This window comes from Microtus ochrogaster, unplaced genomic scaffold, assembly GCF_000317375.1.
Source record: "Microtus ochrogaster isolate Prairie Vole_2 unplaced genomic scaffold, MicOch1.0 UNK1, whole genome shotgun sequence".
In the NCBI taxonomy this organism is placed as follows: Eukaryota; Metazoa; Chordata; class Mammalia; order Rodentia; family Cricetidae; genus Microtus; species Microtus ochrogaster.
Genome location: NW_004949099.1, coordinates 38594247 through 38616171, shown reverse-complemented (window position 1 = coordinate 38616171; position 21925 = coordinate 38594247). Strand labels below are relative to the sequence as shown.

Genomic DNA, 21925 nt, shown 5'->3' with positions numbered 1-21925 from the left:
AAAGAAAAAGTAAAATCTGTCTTTGGTTGAAAGCATCATAATTTGTTTACATAAAAGATCCTTGGGGATCTGTTCTGCAAAATTAAATAAATAAATAAATAAAATGCTATTATTACTTCATTTAATCAGTGAATTTGCCAAGGCTGTGGAATACAGATACAGGATCAATGTGCTAAAAAATTAATTGCATAGTATCAATAAATGATATAAACATAACATTTTAAAATTCTATCTATAATACTATATAAAACTCTAAAATTCTAAGAAATAAACTTTTAAAGGTATGTGCAATACTCCTACAATAAAATCCACAGATCACTTGGAGAAAAGTTAGAGCCGTTGCTGCAATGGGAACACATGGGTCCCTCTAATGTTTTAAATGCTGAAACTTAAACCTCAAAGGGACAATGGTGAGAGGCTGGGATTTTTGGGAAAATGACTGAGAGTGGAGGGATCTGTGCTCATGGGTGAATCAGTCTCTTGTAGGCGAGACTGACCAATATGCCTTCTGCCCCGTGATGGGACGACATCCCAAGAGAGCATCACCTATGAGGAATAGGCCAGACAGCAAGTCAACTGGGAAGCCATAATTTTAGACTTTCCAACCTCCAGAATTGTGAGAAAATAATTTTCTTTTTTTTAAAAGTTACCTTTTCTCACTGGGTGTGGTGCTAAATGTGTATAATCCCAGCACCTGAGGAAGATTGAGAATTCAAGGCCAGCCTGGCAAGACCCCGTCCTTAAGACGGACGTTACCTCGTGTTAGTATTTTCTCAGAGTGGCGCAAGCAGACTGAGACAAAACCTAAATAAATGGAGAGATATACTGTATTCAAGGATGAAAAAAACTCAGGACCGTCAAGATGTTCACTCTCTTAAGACTAAAGTATATTCTGGGCAATCCAGTAAACTTTTAAAATCCTTTCATAAAAAGTAAAGAGTTGACACTAAAGTTTTATGGAAATAAAATGACATATGATCACCCAGTCTTGTAACAGAACAAATCTGAAAGCCTTACACTATCTGATTCAACACTTAACTGTAAAACTACAGTCATCAAGTCAAGGATGTAACCACGGGATTCACACATTAATTGGATGACTAGAAAACGGAACCCAGCAATAATCTATATATCCGCAGGCGATTCACTTTTTACACAGGTATCAAGATAACTCAGTGAGGAGAAAGGTAATTTCTCAATAGATAGTGCTGGAATCACTACATAGCCACATTGGGGGTATGGCTTAAATACTGTTGGTGGGGGTAGTGTGTGTGTGTGTGTGTGTGTGTGTGTGTGTGTGTGTGTGTGTGTGTTTAGGGGTGCACTGGGGGAGTGTTCATGTGTGTACATATGTAGGGGGGGAACACACACACATGCAAAACTAAATCCCCAGTGGTCATAGATCTAAGCACAAAACTCAAACTATAACCCTTTAAAAAATAAAAAAAGTATTTTCATGGCCTTGAAATATGGATTTCTTGAACAAAAACTTAAAATGAGAGGCCGTGTCTAAAAGGCAAGCTGGACAGCTGACCTCCGGCTCTTGCATGTAAACACAGACACACAGAAATAAATAAATAAATTAAATAAAAATATAAATTTAGTTCTGTAAAATACAAACTCTTGCCATTCTTGTTTTCACTTGGCCACTTTCAGGGATCATCACACTGAAACTATTCACTGGGGTCTGGAAGACCCACGACAAAACTCTGTAACACTCTACGCATGGTGCCTCATGCCTAATCCTGACATTCAGGAGGCTACGGCAGGAAAAATATCCTTATGTTTTAGGCCAGCCTAGGCTACAATATAAGATTCTATCTGGAGGGGGCTGGAGAGATGGCTCAGAGGTTAAGAGCATTGTCTGCTCTTCCAAAGGTCCTGAGTTCAATTCCCAGCAACCACATGGTGGCTCACAACCATCTGTAATGGGGTCTTGTGCCCTCTTCTGGCCTGCAGGCATACACACAGACAGAATATTGTATACCTAATAAATAAATAAATATTTTTTTAAAAGGATTCTATCTTGAAATACAGGGAAAACAAAACAAAACCAAAAGCAAAAAACAAAACTCTATCAACCTGTTTTATACCCCAAAGAAGCCTCTGCCAATAGGAAGGGCAGACATCAGTAAGCTTGCCCAGAAGTGAATTTAAGTAATTTGCTCCTCGTAAATCAACCTATGAACTCAATGTGCCTTCTAGGGGTGGAACATGAGGATGGAGCTCAACACAGAAGCAGGGAGCCTGGGCCAGGGGTCAAAGGCACCACTTTGAAATGACGCTATTGGATTTGAGGACCACATGACAGAGCTTCCGTCCTGAAGTTGAACCTGGTTTGAAAATGCACTGTCCCTGGAAGGTATACGAGCAAAGAAAATGAGAGAGGAAGGAAAGAGAAGGACTAGGCACCGGGTGAATATGACTGATTGATTGGTTCTGAGTCCAATGAAGCTGCAGTCAGGCTGGTTTCACGGGAACTTGTATTGGAGCATTTTTAGCGAGTAGCAGAACCGCATAGGAATTGGTGTCCTGAGCAGGAAAAGGGGGCAAAGTTTCTCTGTACCCGAGAAGCTAGGAGACAGCTGCAAGTGGAGAAGGGGTGTGGTAGGAAGAGGTAGAGAGTGGCTGGGAGGGCAGCCCCCGCCCCGGGGAGGCAGAGCCCAGCCAGGAATAGAAAAAGCAGAGAGGACCAGGAAGGACAAAGGAACAGAAAGGGAAGAGAAGGAGAGTGGAGAATAAGGAAGCTGTAGTTTTCAGGGATGGTGAGGTCTTGGAGACCAGAAGGCTATGCATCAGCACAGGAGTGTGTGAAAGAAAACAGGTCCCTTCCCCTCCCAACAATCCCCCAGCCCCGACCCTCACCATGTCTGCTGCCCTGTGAAGTAGTTGCAGCCATTGCTAGGCCCAGAACAATAAGGGGACAGGAAGAGAGCCTGCCTGAGCACAGCTGGACACTCAGGCACAGGACACCCAGGTGGCCACTGCCAGCAGGTGCCACTCCCCTGGACATCCAATTAAACAATCAACTTATTGTGGAAAGTCCACACACACACACACACACACACACACACACACACACACACACACTGTCTCTGGCCATCACTGGACTTTCCAATCACTGCAAGAGAAGACCAACTCTTCCTCCAGCAGGGGGTCAAGTTCCCAGCCAGCCAGCAACATTCCTGCTACAGCCAGCGAGTCCTAGTTACAGCCATTTTAGCTCTGCTTCCTCTGTCCCACCTTGTCCCAAAGCTCTGCCTTGCTAACCACACCCCGGCAACTGTTTCACCCTGTTCATGTTCGACCTTCATCTTGTTGTGGGAAGCCAGCTGAGCAGTCCACCGCAGAGCAGCCTCTCCTCTTCACACTTTCCCTATGCTCGTCTTTCAAACCTCCTCTCCCCACTCAGCACAAACCATCTTGTTCCGGTCTCCGTGAGAGGTGATGCTAGCACTGTGTGTTGATGAAGGCAGCAAAGAGGTCTACCTAGATGTCACTCATTGCGGTTGCCCTGCCCCCAGAGCCTTACGGAAGTCCTTTAAGGAGAATCAAGACCAATTAAAGATACCCACCTACAATAGGACCAGCTGAGGTCCTATGAAAAGTAGATTGTATACATTAGGTCATATCCATTTAAATGAAGGCCGTGTAGGGTCTTTGCACATTACAAGGGTCTCACAAATATTTCTTGACTAATTTTTAATGTTTTCAGAGTATGGTGGTAATGTTTCTTAAAATATGTTTTTAAAGATACAGAGCTGTGAGTATCAAATGCCTTGAAAATATTGTGTGTTTATTTTTAAAAACACAAGAAGAAAATGCTTAAAATTCGTAAGACTAAATTGCAATTATTTTTGAGGGACACAGTTTGGGTAAGCATCCTGATAGTTGTCAGATATCGGCCATAATCAGAACAAAGGCAAGGTTTGAGGAACCCAGTGAGGTCCGGTTGCTTGGGTCCCACAGAGGCCGAGCATCCCTTAGGCCCTCGGAGGCTCTCTTACCGTGGGGCAGGCTGCACAGGTAGTCTTCCTGCACTCCAGCTTGAACCTGGAGATGGCCCCTGTCTGCACAACGCAGCGACAGGTCGTGCACAAGTCAACCATCACACTTTTCTCAGGCTGGAAACAGAATCAGAGTCAGGTTTTCCCACAAGCCAGACACTCCTCCTGCCTCACCCCCTCAAGCCTGCCTGCTTGCCTGAGGCTGCTAGTAGCCATCACTGAGATGATGTATCCCCCACCTCTTATGGCTGTTCCATCCTCCTCCCCACCTTAAATGAGGTCATGGGGAAAAGAAAGAGAGGTAGCCAGACATGGGGAAAGGTATTAGATGGGAATACGCTCTGTGACTGTGTTTCACATGTGCTAAAAACCATGTCCACATGTTGGGGTGCAGGTCAGGAGGTGAGTGCAGGGCAGCCCTGAAGAGTGGGCAATGTAGCCCCACTGTGGCTATGGGGCTGAAGATCCCTAAAGAGGTCTCCAGCTTTCCCTCAATTCCATCTTAGTCTGTTCCCACCCTTCCCACGCACACCCACATCCATGCCACCACCAACTCCAACTCACCCCAATGATGGTACCATTGAGCAGACAGGCTTCCACAGGCTCTGGGGAGAGAGGTAACACGTGAATATAGACACACCTTCCCCAAGCCTCCCTTACCAGTCTTCTCCATCCCTCTTCTGACTCCCAAAAGTTCTCCACACCCCTTCACCCCACCCTGCAGGGTGCTGTGAGTCTTCCTGCTTGGGCTCCAGGGACCTCTCTTTCCCTTTCAATCAATAGATAAGAACTTCCCGATTCCTCACTTCCCATCCTAACAGAAGAGCCTCTAAGGCACTAGTTAGCTGGGATTGTGTTTAGGGAACAGATAGGTCAGTTGTCCTCTGGGCTTGCAAGAAAAAAACATAGAGCTTATGATTTGTTACTGCTGTTTGTCTGTCTCCCTGCAAGCAGTGTTCAGGGATAGAAATGCCTTCCCCTAGGTGAAGCAAAGTTTTACTATAGAAAATGTGGCTCCAAAGTCAGAGAAACCTGGCCAAAGACAAATCCATCCCCCAGTCATGAGGATTGCACAAGATGATGGGGAGAACGCCATCACTGAGCTCAAGCTAGGCACGGCGGCCTGCACAAAGCTCCCATTGTCTCCTCTCATTTGCTTTCTCCCAGCGGTAGTAGTGACCGCCGTAGTAGATTGTGTCCATTCCTGAGTTGCCAAACAGGCAGAGAACTCAGGGAGCTGAGGAGAAAGAGTCCTGAAGGTAAACCCAGGCCCAGCCAAGCCTAACCAGCCCTACTCACCACAGTGACAGCTGGGACAGCAGGCTGAGTTCTCACAGCTCAGCTGGAAGCCTGTGGGACAGGTGGGGACAGCCAGCTGTGGGCAGGAGATGTTCCTCTGCTGCACAAAGACGGCCTCCTCCACTCGGACACACTCATTGACGAGGCAGGGGTTCTCGGGGACAGCCCACCGAGAGCCAACCTGCAGAATACCAGAATCCATCAGCGGTGCCAGGCAAGGCTGGGGCCCAACATCTTGGGGCAGCAACTGTTCTTGGGGAATTTTTTGGACTCTGAAGGTGATCCCTCATTCAAACCAAAATCAAAACCATGGGGTAATGTTCACAGAGGGAATGATAGGGGTTGTCACAATAAGTCTGAGTCTAAGTCACCCTGACTAGATCCTAGGCCAAAGTCACATGTCCCTGACCCTGAGGCTCTCTGGGATTAATGTCTCCCAACTCCATCCTCTCTAACTTCTGATTCTAGCCGGGCGATGGTGGCACACGCCTTTAATCCCAGCATTCGGGAGGCAGAGGCAGGCGGATCTCTGTGAGTTCGAGACCAGCCTGGTCTACAGAGCTAGTGCCAGGACAGGCTCCAAAGCCACAGAGAAACCCTGTCTCGAAAAACCAAAAAAAAAAAAAATTGGTCTAACTTCTGATTCTTACACCAGCTATAATTATCTAGAAGGTAATTTCTCTGCTGTTAGTAAAATGACTTGGGCATGGCATGATGGTACCCAACACTCAGGAGACTGCGGGCAAGGGCATGAGTTCAAGGACAGCCTGGTATACATTGTAAAAAAAAAATAATGTCTCCAAAACCGTGGGGAGACAGGGAAGTTTCTCATTTACACAGTTGGAACTTTATGCAGGCACTCATAACTGGCCAAAGTGCCAATAATACAGAATGGCAGAGCGCTCATCCCTAAATAAGACAACTTTAGCACCCCTCCAAGGCTCAGGGAATATCATAAAGGGGTAGAAAGAATATACATTCCAGAAGGGGAGATGTGCTGCCAAAGAGCTGTCTTCTAGACAGGACCCGCTGTTGCACTCAGAACCTCACGGAAGCTGCAGCTATCTGCACAAGACCAGCATAAGACTGGCCCCTCCAACCTCAGCATGGAGGCGGGGGAGCCTGCTGTGTAGCAGTTTCCCCCCAGACAAAGCTTTCATCTGGAAGGAAGGTCTTTAAGAAACAGGATGTTGTAAGAGGAGGCAAAACATTCCATTCTTTAAAATCGGAAAGTATGCAACTCAAAAGTCTTCAGGAAGTTGCTGAAACTGATCAGAATCACTAGGCCTCCCCATCTCCAAAGCTATATAAGCTATAGACTGCTCAGAGACATTCTAGACTAGCTGAGCTTCCTAAAAAAAGCTAAGACCAGCTGAGTTGCCCATAAGAGAAGGGACCAGCCAAGGTGCATGGAAGAGGCTCAGACCAGCTGAACTGCATATAAAGGAAACTCTCTAACCCACTGAGCTGCCTGGAGCCCTACAGTGGGCTCCAGGTTTCCACCTCTAGTGTGCTGTCACCCATGCTGGGGTGAGCTTTGCTGATGTAACTTCCTGTGAGTCATTTCTGCTCTTGCAAGTAACCCCAATAAAACTGATTGGTTTATCAGGCTAAAATTTGGTGTCCACCCTTTTGATCTGTCAATGGTTTCCATTCTTGGGTCAAGAGATGATGGGTCATGTCTCCAAAAATAGTATCACACAAGAAGCCTACGAAACCCCCTTGAGGGGCTATCGGCAATTGACAACTGTTGGGGGCAACCACTGATGTTCTCATACCAGGAAATGTTTATCCGTACCAGGAAAAGAAACTTTAACTGAACTCAGTGGGCCACACACAAAAAGAAGGCATGAAAACAGAAGAGAGGCATATTAAGAAGGGCTTCAGGGAAGAAGGAGAGGAGAGAGTTGGGAACAGGACATGAAAATGACTAAATTTATTATATAAATGTATGGAACTGTCAAAAAAAAAAAAACCCAAAAAAAATGCTTTAAGGAAAATGGCTTGATGAGCTGTCCAAAGTGAACCTCCAGGGATCACATAAGACAGCTACCCAAGCTGCTCTGAACTACAGGAAGGAATTCCGCAGGCAGAGGAGACAGGAAAGAGCAGGAGATAGGGACCAGCAATGCAGCCAAATGTTAAACCTAGACTTGCAGGAACCGCTGAGGAACTTCGCCAACAATCTTCTTGTTGCTTTGAATTGTAAGTTTCTCCACCCTCTCAAACCATTGGGGAAGTTTCTATGGAAGTCAATGACAAAGTCCAGGGCTGACCAGCACGGTACAGTACAGTGCTTGTAGCCTATAAAACCTGATGGACCACTTGCTATCCAAGATGATGAGGCCAGCCCCCTCAACCACTCAGGGACTGCCTGACCTCAGAGTCACTGTGAGCTGGAGACCATAAGTCCCTGGGAGTTTATAGAGCTCTCAGCGAGGCCACCAGGCTTCTCCTCGAATCCACAAAATGGGAAGTCTGAGACAGCCTTAACTAGTTCCTAAGGGGTAAAGGGAACCCAGCTGGGATCCCAACAGTACCAATCGCCAGATAAGCTCCCTGTAGGAGAAGCAAAGAAGAGGGAGAAGAAAACCAGGCCAGAACTGATGAACAGCAAAATGGATTTCCAGGTTGGAGTTCAACACCTTCCTCTCCCCCTTCCCCTGGGGCCCAAACTTACACTCTTCCAGGCAGAATGGGAATCTCCCCGCAGGGAGCCAGCCAGGACCTTGCAAGCAGAGGGCAGGCACCTTCCACAGCACTCCCCTTCACGGATAACGTAAGAGAAGCCCTGAAAAGAAAAATAAAAAAAAAACACATAGTGGAGGCCAAACCGGCAGCTGAGAAACAGGGCTGACCTAAGCTTCAGGATTGCTGATCCCTGGGGCTGACCAAGACACGTGGACTGGATATTTTCATCCTTGCTGCCCACTAGCCTCAGAATCACACCAAGAAGTGACCAGGAGACTCCAGTCCTGGGTCACTAAGCTAGGTCTTTGCTGGCTGAAGAGATCAACACCCCCTCCGGAACATTCCTTGTTGAGACCAACATCTAGTGTGAGTGAATACTGAAGACAGTCCAGAGTTCAGTTAGACACACCTAATGAATCTGACCATGGCCAAACCTAGGGTAGCTTGTTGACTGCCACACAACCTCCGAATGCCTGGGCTCTAGTCTTTGCTGTGCAGTGAGAACCTGCGCAAATGCGTATCTTGATCCTAGCACTCCTCACCGTGTGTAATGCTTTGGTTCTTAAATGTCCCCGAAATTACCACATGTTGTTCCCTAGCCTGTGGTACTACTGCGAGGTGGTAGAAAATTCTGGAGACAGAGCCTAATGGAAGCAAATTAGATCACTGAGGGTTTTCCCTGGAAGGACAATTTTGGACCCCAACTGTGGTGATATTTTGTTTGTGTTTTAACAAATAAAGCTTGCCTGAAGATCAGATTGCAGAGCTAAACCACAAAAAGCCAGGCAGTATTGGAACACACCTTTAATCCCAGGACTCGGGAGACAGAGACAGAGGGATCTCTGTTAGTTCAAGGCCACCCTGGGCAATACTGAATCTGTCTAAGAGAAAAACAAAGCTCACACAGAGGTGATCCCAGCACTTGGGACCTCATGCCTTTAATCCTAGCACTAGGAGGTAGAGACAGGAGTGATATGGCTGGGAAGAGACAGCAATATAAGGCGGGAGGAGACAGGAGCTCAGTGCAGTCTGAGGACACAGTCTGGGGAGACGACAGTCTGAGGATGCAGTCTGAGGAGACAGTCTGAGGACAGGATTGCCCCTTCAGTCTGAGCATTGGCAGAGGTTAAAGGTCTCTCTAGTGACTGCACTGCTTCTCTGATCCTTCAGCTTTCACGCCCTAATATCAGACTCTAGGTTTTATTTATTAAGACCAATTAGAATTCATGCTACACCCAGGCTGCCTCTGCACCCTCCCTCCATCTCTCCCCTTCCCTGATTACCATAAGATAAACTTCTTTACTGCACAATACCTTCCCCACAATGATATCCAGCCTCCCTGAAAAGAGAGTAACTGACCACAGACTGAAACCATGAGCCATAATTAACCTTTCCTCCGAGCTGATTTTCTCAAGTGCTTTGTTGTAGTGATGCAAAGCCAGCTAGCACACTAATTTGTAGACGTGAGCATCCTTGACATTTATCTAGTAGTTTAAACATTATTACGTCTATTTAAAAAAAAATGTGGTGAGGAAAAGATAGAGACTGACCTTCCCCCAGAGACCCTCACATGGAAGGCCAGCATGCTAGAAGTTTGCCTCTGGAAGATCCTTTAATATGGCAAAAATATTAAGAATCCAGATTAAGGGGCTGGATGGACTACTGGGTGCTTAAGAAAACCCAGATTTGATTCTCAGCACCTATATGGTAACTCACGACCACATGTAACTTTGGTTACAGGGGATCCAATGCCTCTTCTGACCTGTGTGGCCACCAGGCAGGCATGTAGTGCACACACATAGATCATACACCTAAAATTAAAACTTTAAAAAAATCTTTTTAAAAAACTCAGATTAAAATCCTCCTCTGAGCATCATGGGCAAAAAATGACAATGGCAGCGTGGCTGAGTCTGGAGCTCTGGGCAAAAAACCCAGGACAAGGCTTCACTCGAGGCTGTGTCCTTAAGAGAGAAGGAAAAGCTGGCTGATCCAGATAGCAGGGATGCCAAGTATACGCGGCTCCCCAGGCACACTCTAGCGCAGGGTCAAATCTGAAGAGGTACCAACACTGCTTCCCTGGGGACGTGCAACCACCCCAGAGACTTAGCTCGAGTTCACACTATCTCGATGGGACTTATTGACATCCCTACCCGCGTCACAGCAGTGCGCAGCAAGCTGTCCCCAGCCTTTTATCAACTAAGATTCGAGTCATTTACTGTGCATAGATGAGGTGCAGGGAGCCACGGAAGAGCTGACGAGCTGGGATAATATACTCTATACACTTTCCACTATAAAACAGCACATGCCAAAGGCCGTGAGGGAAGCAGAGACCCCAGGGAAACCTGGGGGAGTTAAGCAATGCCTTCAGGCATCTGGTATACCTCCCTAAAGTCTTTAAAAGTGCCAAGTCATCAGGATGGCCATACTCCTGTAGTCTTCTGATGCACCTCACACTGCCACTATTACAAACGATCCCTAGCTACCTTGATCCCAGAGACCCACTGGCTTCTCATGCCCAGATGCCCCAGCCACACTACAAAATTCCTCTTGCTAAATCACCCTCCCAGCAATCTCAGAAGAGTCAAACAAAACAAATGTTTTCTTCATCTCTTTTTCCATTATTCCCCCAAGCTCTCTGGCTTACATGTATATTGACGTGTCTTGTCAAAAGACTCATCTCGGGCCCTCTAACCTACTCTTTTTTTCATCCTGTTTCCACTGGCTCTCAAATTAAGAGAAGAGAGTATAAAGTATAGCCACCCAACCTGCAGGCATTCACCACTGGAAAGTAAATTCCTAATGTCCTTAGCAGGATAATCCTTCAACCATGATTACCATGACTGACATGCAGATGGAGTTCTGATGCCATGACCCCTGTAGAGGCTATCTGGGGCCACATGCTGAAGACCCCATCCTTCTTCCCAGAATCCCACTGGTACATGCACCATTGGGAATATTAGTGACTTCTGTGTTGTTGTGAGCAAGCTCCTCATAGCAGAACAGGAAGCAGGGAACCAAACAGGGATGGAAACCAGATTCAAACCTCACCGACACTCTCCCAGTTCTTCCAGGTAGGCCTTACCTCCTGCAATTTCTGCCACCACCCACATGGCCCTACCTCCTGGAACTGAGCATTCCATTCAATACAGGAGTCTATATTTCATATTCAAACCATAAAACTTGGGTTTCAGTTGCACTGCCTAACAAAATGGGCTGTGGGCTGCTCTAAGTCACCCAAACTTTGCTGGTTTTGATGAGTTGAAGAGCTGTGGCCAACTCCACTTCCTATGTTGGCCCCTCATTTCCTATGGACAAGTATAAAGAATAGCCTTCACTCTTCTTTCTCCTCATAAATATCATGAGAACGAATAAAACGTTGCCCTGTACCATACTGACATTCCAATCAACAATGGGCCACATGTATGGCAGTGTCTGATTAACATTACAATGGAAGCAGGAGTCTATCTGGCACATGCCTGTAATCCCAGGACTCGTGACACTGCAACAGGAACAACACAAGCTTGAGGCCAGTCTGGGCCACATAGCGAACAATGCCTCAGTATTTTCTCTGCTTATGTTAGCACACAAATGTATTAGAGCGGAGCTAAAACATTCCTATCCTCTAGCATCCTAACATACTAGCATAGTGCACTGTTCTCAAGCTTGTGACATTGCTGTCAACAGACCTATGACCCAACCAGTCACATAAAAAGGTGGCATACACACTGCCACCAGTGTGCAGAACCTAGTGAATGCCTGTGCATCTAGTCTGTGTAGGCACGATACAATCACCATTATTTTTAATATATTCCTGCTACTTGTAAAATAAAAAAAAATACTGAAAACAAATCATGTCACACTGGAAACCACCTCATGCTGAGCATGTCTTTAGATGACATCAAGAGGCCTGTCGAATGCTTAACGCAAACACCATGTAGGTTTGTTTAAGTACTTTCTGTCATGTCCTTACAACTATGAAGTCACCCAACAACGTGTGTCTCAGAAAGTGTCCTTGTCATTATGCATTGCCACGGATGTGACAAGAAAAAAGGAATGTCACATGACTATGCTGCCTTCCCCTATACCACACCATTCATTTCTAGAAGGCTCCTCTGTGTCTTTCCTGCAGATTGTTTAGTATAGTTACTGTAAATGGGTTCTAGCCTTTGAAATCAAAATCTCCCAATGAAAAAAACTATAACAAGGACACCAAATGCTCGACATACAGAGAATAAAAGACTACAGAGTACCCCGCCCTAAATGAGACATTCATACACTACTTCTCCCCTCTAAGGCTCAGGGGTCTTTGTGGAAGAAGAGGCAGGAAGACTGTGAGAGCCAGAGGTGGTGGACGACATCAAGGGAATGGGTTTTCAGACACCACAGGCCAACTGCACATGTGGACTCATGGAGATTGTGACGTCATCACAGGCCTGCTCAAGCTCCAGACAGACAGAACCCCACCATAGGGTGGGGAAGGTAGATCAAATCCCACCACCAGCTGAGGAGCTGGAGGCATCTGAGGGAAGAGCGTCCATTTTCTTTAATGATGTGACCAACCCCTGATAGGTTGGCCCCTACTCCCAAGGTGATCTGGACAACACAAACTCAATGGGAAAAGAAGAAAAAGAAGAAGAAATCTGAACGTTGGTCGGTCATGATGGGAGAGTGGAAATGTTGGTAATAGGATGAGTTGGGGGAAGTATAAATCTATTCAATATACATTATGAAATTCTTAAAGAAGTAACAAAAATATTGCAAAAACATTGGGTGTCAAGTTTAGAAAAATGAACTCTAACAGCTCTCTCCCTGTCTGATAGCCAGTTACTACCATCTCTGCCAATGGTCAAAGGGATGGAGTAGAGACCAGTGGAGTTTCAAAGCTGGGGGTTCCCGGAAGGGCCTTTGTGGATTCTACTGCATCCCCTCGCAAAGGCATCAGCAGTTCCACGAGTCCCTCTGAAGGTAGCACAGCAGGTAAGTGGAAAGTTCTCCCATTCCAGAGCTTGTTCCAAAGCCCACACTTGCCCCATCATCCATATACCCCAAACAGCTTCGAGAGCACAGCCTTCCTTGCTGTGGACACTGACAGCAGCAATTGCAGGCACATGCACTTGCATGCTCAGCAACTCTACTCTAACATGTCTGGGTTCACTAGACTTCAGCGATGACACAGGACCAAGCCTGTGAGATTTCTTTGACCCACAGGTCTCCCTAAGGATACATGGTCCCTCCTTCTAGGGTCTGAGCAGTCATCAATATGCTAGAACAAGTTCCCTAGCAGAAAATGACAGAATTTGGGGAGTACAGGTCACAGGTTCTAGACCTCAAGTGATCCGAAAAATTGTCAGTCTGTGTGGAAACACTGCCATGCTTTGAAGAAGGTGTGATTACAGAAAACTCAGTGTGGGTCTGTTCTAGGGTTAGCTGGGGTAGTGTCTGAGGGTGGAAGAGACAAGGAGGATGAAGACGACATTTTCCTGTGGCTCTGCTCAAACCAGTTATAGACTTAAAACCATGCAACAGCCACGCCCACTAGCCAAGGACAGACCACAGAAGGGTCGCATGACAATCTTTTTCTCACACTTCTTTCATTTTACCCAACCTTCTGAGGCCTGGATCTGAATGAAGTGTTGCTCCAAACATCCATGCGTTGAGGGTTTGAGCAACATGCACCGGTGTTTAAAAGCGGGGTCTTTGGGTGGTAACTGGATAATGAGGATTCCAACTTTATCAACGGAGTAAACCATGGGATGTAGAGCTTCACTGAATATTAGGAGGCATGACAACTTTAGGAAACATGGCCTAGCTAAAGGTCTATGCTATATTCTTTCTTCCTTCCTTTCTATACATCCATCCATCCATCCATTCATCCATCCCTTTCTCCCTCTCTCTTTCAAGATAGATAGATAGATAGATAGATAGATAGATAGATAGATAGATAGATAGATAGATAGATAGATAGATAGATACTCTTCCTTCCTTCCCTCCCTCCCAACCCCCACATCCCTTCCTCTCTTCCATGAAGCACCCAGCCCTTATGCCCCACTTACCGGCTGGCAGCTGTCTTCACAGGGCTTCTGAGAGCACTGGGCCACCCGCAGGCCCATGACAGCATCCTCCATGTCGGTGCAGGTGCAGGTATCACAGCCCTCCTCCCAGAACTGGCCCACGGGGTAGATGGTGCCTCGGTGGACACAAACCTGATGACAAAGTTTCCGGGAATGAACTCGCTTAGAATCAATTAACCATTAGTGATAGCCATGGTGTGGAAAGGGTTTAGGGAACGGGAAACCATATTCCCCCACACACCAAGTCCATCATGGTGGATCTCTCCTCTTTCGACTGCTATTTATAGCTTACTGTTTGGAATTATAGACTAAGGCAATACATGCTAACAAGAGCAGAAGTCAGGACTGCATTCTACATGGTTCCCATAATACTGAACATAATACCAGTCTGTTAAAACATTGTAGTAGCTTGAGTGTGTGGAGAGAGAGGATGGATGCATGGATGGATGCATGGATGGACTGAAAGCAATGGACAGATGAGTACACTATTAACTACTCCCTAAATAATCCTTGCAACCACGGTCTCTCCTTGGCTAACCTTGTTCAAGCCATGTGACCTCGGCGTCTAGCCTTGACGAATACATAGTGGATTCACTGTCACTACCTCCTGAGTTAATGACATTTCTCTGTGCATGAGAGGGAACACTGACTTCTCACCCTTGGTTCAGGGAGCAAGAGGGCTGGGAAGTTCAAATCTCCTGTGAAGAACAATGAGTGGGCCAGCAGCGCAGCCAGGGGTGGGCAGTGCCTACCTTGTCGGGAAGACAGGTGGTTGTGGTGCAGCCACAGTCATTGGTGGTGACCGAGGCCAGGTACCCGAGTGGGCAGCTCACTGTGGAGTTGGCGCAGCTGCAAGCACACTCATACTCATCACAGCACTGGGTCTTCCTAAGGGTCGGTGTCCGATGCGGGGGACAGGTGGGTGGGGACACTCTTTTGCACTCTTCTTTCCTGCAGGCTGGGGTGGATACAGGTGACACCCTCAGTCCTGCCACACGGAGCACCATCCTCTGCTAGTGCTACGTGCTTGGCTGAGGCACGGTTCTAGGGAACCAGACTCAGGATACTAAATCAGACATGCACACGCACTCAGCTCGGTGGCTCTAGGATATTCAGACACCCCTAAAATGGCCACTCTTCTGAATGCAGCACTAATAAGAAATACAAGGATTGGAAACCCTTATGGAGAATGGAGAGGCCACTCAATCCCTACACTACCACCCCTAAGAACATGTTGATGGGGCACGGTCCTCCCAACCACAGACTCTGAGAGATACCAGACACTTGCATACGCTGTCAGCTAGCAGGATCCTATCCCCCCCTCAGGGCCTCAGACATCACCTTCTGGTCTTACCACCTCCAACAACGCACAAATGAAATGTTGCCAACAACACTGTCACCACCACAATGTTATTTTATAGATGTTCGAGCCCATTCTTGTATCCTACACCTAATCCCAACTTCCTTCTAATGTGACCACTTCAACCACCAAGCCTGCATCGAGGAACTCAAGTGATGTTCCAAAGTAGGAATCCAAGAATGCCCCTAGACTTGAAAGGGACCCTTGGTAACTAATCACAGAATTCCGTGTCTCCCCGTGTCTAATTTTAGCCCACCTCTGCGCTAAAAATGTATTTTATGATTAAATATATGAGCATACAGAGAAAATACCCTATTAAGTTTGAAAATAAGGTTCCATGATGAAGATAGGCAAGGCAATGTCCCTTCCACTTCGTGGCAGAGAAGATGAGGCGAACAAGAAACTGTTGGGTTTGAAATCTCACTGCCCCAGCCCCATCATCTTCTTTGTGTTTGTTAGCTTGTTTGAAGTTTATTTCAGTGTGTTGATGTTTTGTCTACATGTATATCTGTGCAACACATGTGTGCCTGGTGCCTTCAGAGACCAGAAAAGAGTGTCAGATCCCCTGGAACTGCAGCTAACACAGACAGTTATGAGTCATGTGGATGTTGGCGATCAAACCTGCGTCCTCTGGAAGAGAAGCCAGTGCTTTCAACCACTGAGCTACCTCTCCAGCACTCCTGTGTCTTAATGTACCTCCCAAATGACATGGCTGCACCCGCATCCACACTGGTACACCTGTGGCTGATATAGTCAGGGCTGTTAGAAAACTCAGTTGCCTATGCCCTTAACCCTTTTTTCCAAATGTACCCTAAACCATAGGTTCAGATAGCTGAAAAAGAAAACGAAACAATCTTGGTCCCCAAAACAGAAGATGACTTTCCAAGGCTAGGATAGAATGACCCCCGCAGCCGCTCCTCCCCACGGCAGTCTTACCACAGGTGAAGGTGGGTCTGCACTCTCCAGGGTTGGTCAGGGTTGGCTGGAGCCCTCCTTCACACGGAGGCACCGGAGGCAAGTTGCAGTTGACCAGGTCACACACTTGGGTTCAAGAAAGAGTGGTTTATGCAGGTTTTGGTTAGGTTACTCTTATAGTGCTTGTCAGTGAGATCTGCACACCCTCTCCTGTGGATTTCTATGACTAAAGATGGTGATGGCCAAGAGAGGTGGGTGGAGATGGAGATTTAAAGAGAGAGGGGTGAAACAATGGATGGACAGACGGACGGACGGACGGACAGATGGATGGATGGACAGGGGTAGGGGAAGGCAAATGAGAGACAGCTAGTAGTTGTTCAGGAGAGTAGATGCTTAGATACAGAAGGAAGATGGAAGATAGATAGATAGATAGATAGATAGATAGATAGATAGATAGATAGATAGATAGATAGATATAGATGATAGATAGATACATAGATAGATACATAGATAGATGACAGATGTCATGTTACCTTCACATGAACTAATATCATTTGCAAGGACTTGGAGCCTTTCCACCAAGTCTGAATTCTCTAGATCTCAGTTTCCTCTTTGGTATAGTGGAAACTCTAATATACCAGGTTCATTAGGATTTCATGAACTAATGGAAGTACAGTCCCTAGCATGTTATAGAAACTGAAATTTGTCTGTAAGCTGGGAGACTGAATGTAAATGATCCCCTAATTTTCTCTATCACTAACATTCGGGAGATCTATTTGATAATATTGTTCTCAAACCAGATTGAACCCCTTATAAGATTTGTGTTGATATCTGATCCAATTTCATCAGAATAAATCAACTTCCCAGAATTCTGGCTTCCTGTCTAGTCTCTTGGTCTTTCCCTGGGCCTCTCTGCTCTCCCTTGAAGATCCACGTTCGGAGCATGAATTAATAAACACATCTGATGGGGCAGATATGAGAACGCCATTAGCGCCCTGTCATGCAGCCACGCTACTGTCTCTGAACCCCCTGAATTACACGTCATTCACCACCATCACCGCCCCTCCCTCTCCCCCATACACAGCCATGTGCTAAAGGCCTGCATGTGGCCTTCCCCATAGATCGTGTCCTCAAAATCTCACTGGAAACGTCTCCTGACAAAATGGCATTTTCCTCAGCAAACCTCTGTAGCTCCAACAATCACACCCAATGCTGTCATGGCTCTTAATCTCACATTCAAGCCACTCTGTAAGAAGCTGTCATCTCCCACCCCCTTTACATACCCTGTGACTAAGAACAGAGCATTTTCGGGTATCTATGACCTGACCCACTTGGGGCTGGACTGGGGTCTGGCCCTGGAGGAATTGGCTGGGTGGACACATACCGCACTCATACTCTGGACAGCACCTGTTTGCACTCTCCTTGAGGCGAGCCACTTCACACGGGCCACACGTGGGAGCTGGGGGAGAAGAACAGACACAAAATTCAGGGGGAAAAAATCAACTACGGCCCAGACTAGAGAAGGTTTGCAAAGTTCTCATTCACAGAAAGCCAGCACAGACCCCACATGGGATTCCCAAAGGATTGGGACCATGGGACCAAGACAGGATGCTGGACAGAATGAGTGTTCACAATGGGTCTTGCTAGCATCCTCAGGATTTCCCTCCAGGGGCCTCTGAGTCTGATGACAGTACTGGGTGGAAGGACAGGGGAGGTACAAGAGCATCTGCTCCACGGGCCAAAAGGGACTTCTGGTCTCAGTAAATGGAAATGAGGTCTCTTGAAGAAAAACACATCCATGTGACCTTGACTTGGATTGGCCCATCATGGCAAGGTGGCTGGAGGCCCATGGAGTCCTTCTTCCTTCAGGGACAGCAGACATCAGCCTCACTTACCTCTGGCTGTGGGGCACGGCTGCGCAGTGCAGTTGACTTTCCTCCCACTGAGGCACACACAGATCTGACAGGGCTGATGGTCTGGGACCCAGGTCTCCAGGAACTGAGGGGAAGACAAAGCCAAGCAAGGGTACAGGACACTGTAGTCTGAGTCAGTACTCCCACCTATGGCTTGGCTTGCCCTCTTGAGGGCCTGGAACATGGGGCATGAGGCAGTTTGCGCTACTTGTAAGAGGACCCTGTCTCAGAAAGAAACGTGGCAAATAGCCAAGCCACTGACTATTAGGAGAATGGAGGAAAGGAGGACTGGAAGCAGAAAACCACAGAAGAGCTGGAGAGGGGTGGGGTGTACACCTGTAATCCCAGCCCTGGGGAGACAGTGACAGTGGGATCTGGAGTTTGAAGCCAGCCTGGGCTAAATATAAGAGCTTGAATCAAGGGAAAAAATGAGGCTTCACATAAAGGAGGAGAAGGAGGAAGAAGAAAAAGAGGGAGAGGAGATGGAAAAAGAGAAATGCAAACCAAAAGAAAGGAAAAAAAAAGAAAAAATGAGGCTGTTGTAGATGCTATTTCAGGCCAAGGCTTGGAGTCCCGGGAAGGTGCACAGGGCAATGGCTCCCTTCTGGGGCAGGAAGCTGAGAATGACAGCCGAGGAGGGAGTCTTCCTGTGATGTTTCTGTTCTCTTTTATCCTTACCCATTCTAAATGCGGACCTCAGCTATCTAAAGAATAAAGCCCTGTCCAGCGATCAGAACGTGGGGTGCTGATAACGCGGTGCGATTAACCTCCCTCCCACCGAGGCACGCGCAGACTCCACAGGGCTGACGGTCTGAAGCCCGCCATCGAAAAGATACCCCAAAATGAGTGTTCAATTTATTCTTCTAGGACTTTTCACCTTTTTGGGAAGCTTTAGCCAAGCACACCCAAGGCAGGACACCGAATCAACTGCCCCTGAAAAAGCAAGTAAGTTCAGCTCTTGGAGATGCCACCAGACTGACTGCAGCAACTATGCCAGCAGGGGGCGCGATTACACAGGCCCAAGCTGTTTGCAGGCTGAACTTGTCATCCACAGAGTCCAAATCAAGGCGCAGAACAGGTATAAGAACAGCTGGATTTCAAGATTAAACAAAGGGGCCAAAAGAACAGACTGCAGAGAGTATGGGGTAGGAAAATCGAAGTGCTCAAGGCCAGTCAAAAGAAACATGTCACGATACGCCACCCACTAGAAGTTGCACGGTTAATTCAAGTGGAAGGTGCCAAAGGATTGTAGCCCTTAGCTGGAGCCTGAGCTTCAGAGCCTCTGGAGAAAGGAGGTGCCAGGCCACGGGAACAAGGTAAAGGATGCATGTCCCCCTGAGCTGAAGGGGTACTCTGAATATCGCTGCACTAGCAGCGGCTCCCGGGAGAGACCACAGCCTGTGCGGGACTCCAGACCCCATCTGATCCTACTACAAAAGCTCACATCTCCACGGTGCGTTCTGTAAAACAAACAAGAGCTATGGAAACTGGTAAATATTTTCCCTCTTCCCGGGGTATAGCAGAATTAAGCCCCGGTTATTTCCCTGAAGGAAGGTTTTCTGGGCTTTCTGTTTCAGTCTAAAAATTCATTTAATGGAAATGTTCTTCATATTAGATTTTCATTCTTTCTCAGCTTTAAAGCGGATGCTGGGAACACAGGTGGCTGGATAAGCGCTTGCTTTCTCCCATTTAAACTCTATTTTCTGAATAACTAAAACCGGCTGTGTTCTCGTCAGAGGTTTTGATTAATTCTATACTTGATTTTTTTTTCAAATATAAAACCCCTCTTATGTCCAAAATCATGCGCTTTTTGGACAGATCCCTTAATGCAACTCATATGCCTATTCCAATTTGTTGTGTGGAAAATAGAGGGAAGGAGAAACAGAGTCAGAGAGGAGAGGGGGAAGAGAGTGTTGACCACACCAAGGTTACAATAAAAGTCACACGTTTCCTGCCTTTGGGACCTGCAGACCTATGACACTCGTGGAGCCAGGAAGAGCTGGAGAGCTTACTCCTCACCACAGGGGGCCAAGGAAGAGGGCAAGACCATTTCTACCTTGAGAGGAAATGCTTTGCTTTTCACACAATTTGGAATGACCACCGGGTGGGTGTTACCGCCATACACAAACGCCTTAGAGTCGCCCACCCACCCCGCAGGAACCCAGGAGCCCTGAGGATCAGGGAGTGAAATGTGAAGTTTTGCCAACTCACTCGGGGACTCTTATGTCCCAGGACTTAATTAGCTCAGCAATTCGAAATATGGTAGACAAGTATGTCTGGGTTTCTTCCCTCTTCGCCTATTCATGGTGAGAAAAAATGGGGCTCACTGGGATGAAGTTCAACTACTGACCTCAAGCAAGAGACCCTACCCAGTCCCCAGCACTGCTTGCATCAGTGCCCCTTTCAGCACAGGTCCTCCATGGTCCTCCTGAGGTCCATGGCAGAGCTGGGACAACGCAGGATGACCTGGTGCCATCAACAGCAGTCCCATCCATATAGCCCATGCCATATGAACCTTGGACTTCTCATCCATTAAATATGACATGTGATAATGACCCCACAGAGACTTGGAGAAAATCAAAACTGATCAATTTCCTGGTTTACAATGTCACAGACTAAACAATGGCGCTACTGTGACTTTTGATTGTTTTTATTCTCTTTGGTTGGCTAGCTTTACCACAACTTCCACCAGCTGTGACTAAATACAGGGGTAAGTTACCCCAGCGGGGGCATTAAGGAAAAAAACGGTTCTCTTGCTGAGTGTGGTGGCTTGAAAGAACATAGGGAGTGGCACTATGAGGAGGTGTGGCTTTGTTGGAGTAGGTGGTGCCTTGTGGAAGGAAGTGTACCATTGTAGAGATGGGCTATGAGGTTTCCTGTATGCTCAAGCCATGTCCAGCGTCTCAGACCACTTCCTGTTGCCTGCGATTCAATATATAGGACAGACACTTGGCTACTTCTCCAGCACCATGTCTGCCTGCATGCCACCATGTAGCATCATGATGATAATGTACTGAACCTCTGAAAATGTAAACCACCCCCAATTAAACGTTTTCTTTTGTAAGAGTTGCCGTGGTCATGATGTTTTTTTCACAGCAATAGAAACCCTAACTAAGAGAGAGAAGCTGGGTATGTTAAGTCTTGCAAGCACATTCCCCTTAACTGGGAACCAAATAGGCTTCTATATCTACCATGCTTGATGAAGTCACTAACAATGATGAAGGACAGGGCCACTATGTACCTCATCTTGTAAATATAGGGGTTATCAACTTAGAAGAGAAAAGACCACTATCATTGACCAGTGGAAGGGTTGATAAATAATATCCTCTGGAAGTGTGTTCATGAGCTCCCGGAAAGCTAAAAGAATTGGCAACTCAGTGATTCCCAAGCAAATCATCCCAGGAACAATTGCAGTAAACGTGCTTCTGAATAATAGAAAGGGCAGGTCGTCAGAGTTACACTGAGCTTCAAATGCCAAGCGCAACATCAAACCTGTCTCTACAAGCTGGATCCACAGGAAAGTTGACTCAGCTGGGTTCCTCGAGGGCTCTCTCTATTTAGAAGCAGGGTAGGTTAAACTAGCATCTTCTGATAGAGCCTGAGTTCAAAGGATGTTTTACACGCATGCACGCACACACACAGATACACACACACACACACACACACACA

At 46.8% G+C, this 21925-nt stretch overlaps 1 protein-coding gene across 1 annotated transcript in view; it reads right to left on the bottom strand.

Moving 5' to 3' along the window:
- The window catches only part of Vwf (von Willebrand factor), a 147916-nt gene that overhangs the window by 6169 nt on the left and 119822 nt on the right, over positions 1–21925 (bottom strand). The window contains exons 39-47 of the mRNA XM_005365251.2: positions 18239–18341; positions 17728–17802; positions 16365–16469; positions 14821–15026; positions 14051–14200; positions 7987–8097; positions 5307–5487; positions 4572–4612; positions 4008–4124 (exon numbers count right to left, since the gene is read on the bottom strand). Of these exons, the coding sequence (XP_005365308.1) occupies positions 4008–4124; positions 4572–4612; positions 5307–5487; positions 7987–8097; positions 14051–14200; positions 14821–15026; positions 16365–16469; positions 17728–17802; positions 18239–18341 (1089 nt within the window). The remainder of the gene's footprint in view (positions 1–4007; positions 4125–4571; positions 4613–5306; positions 5488–7986; positions 8098–14050; positions 14201–14820; positions 15027–16364; positions 16470–17727; positions 17803–18238; positions 18342–21925) is intronic.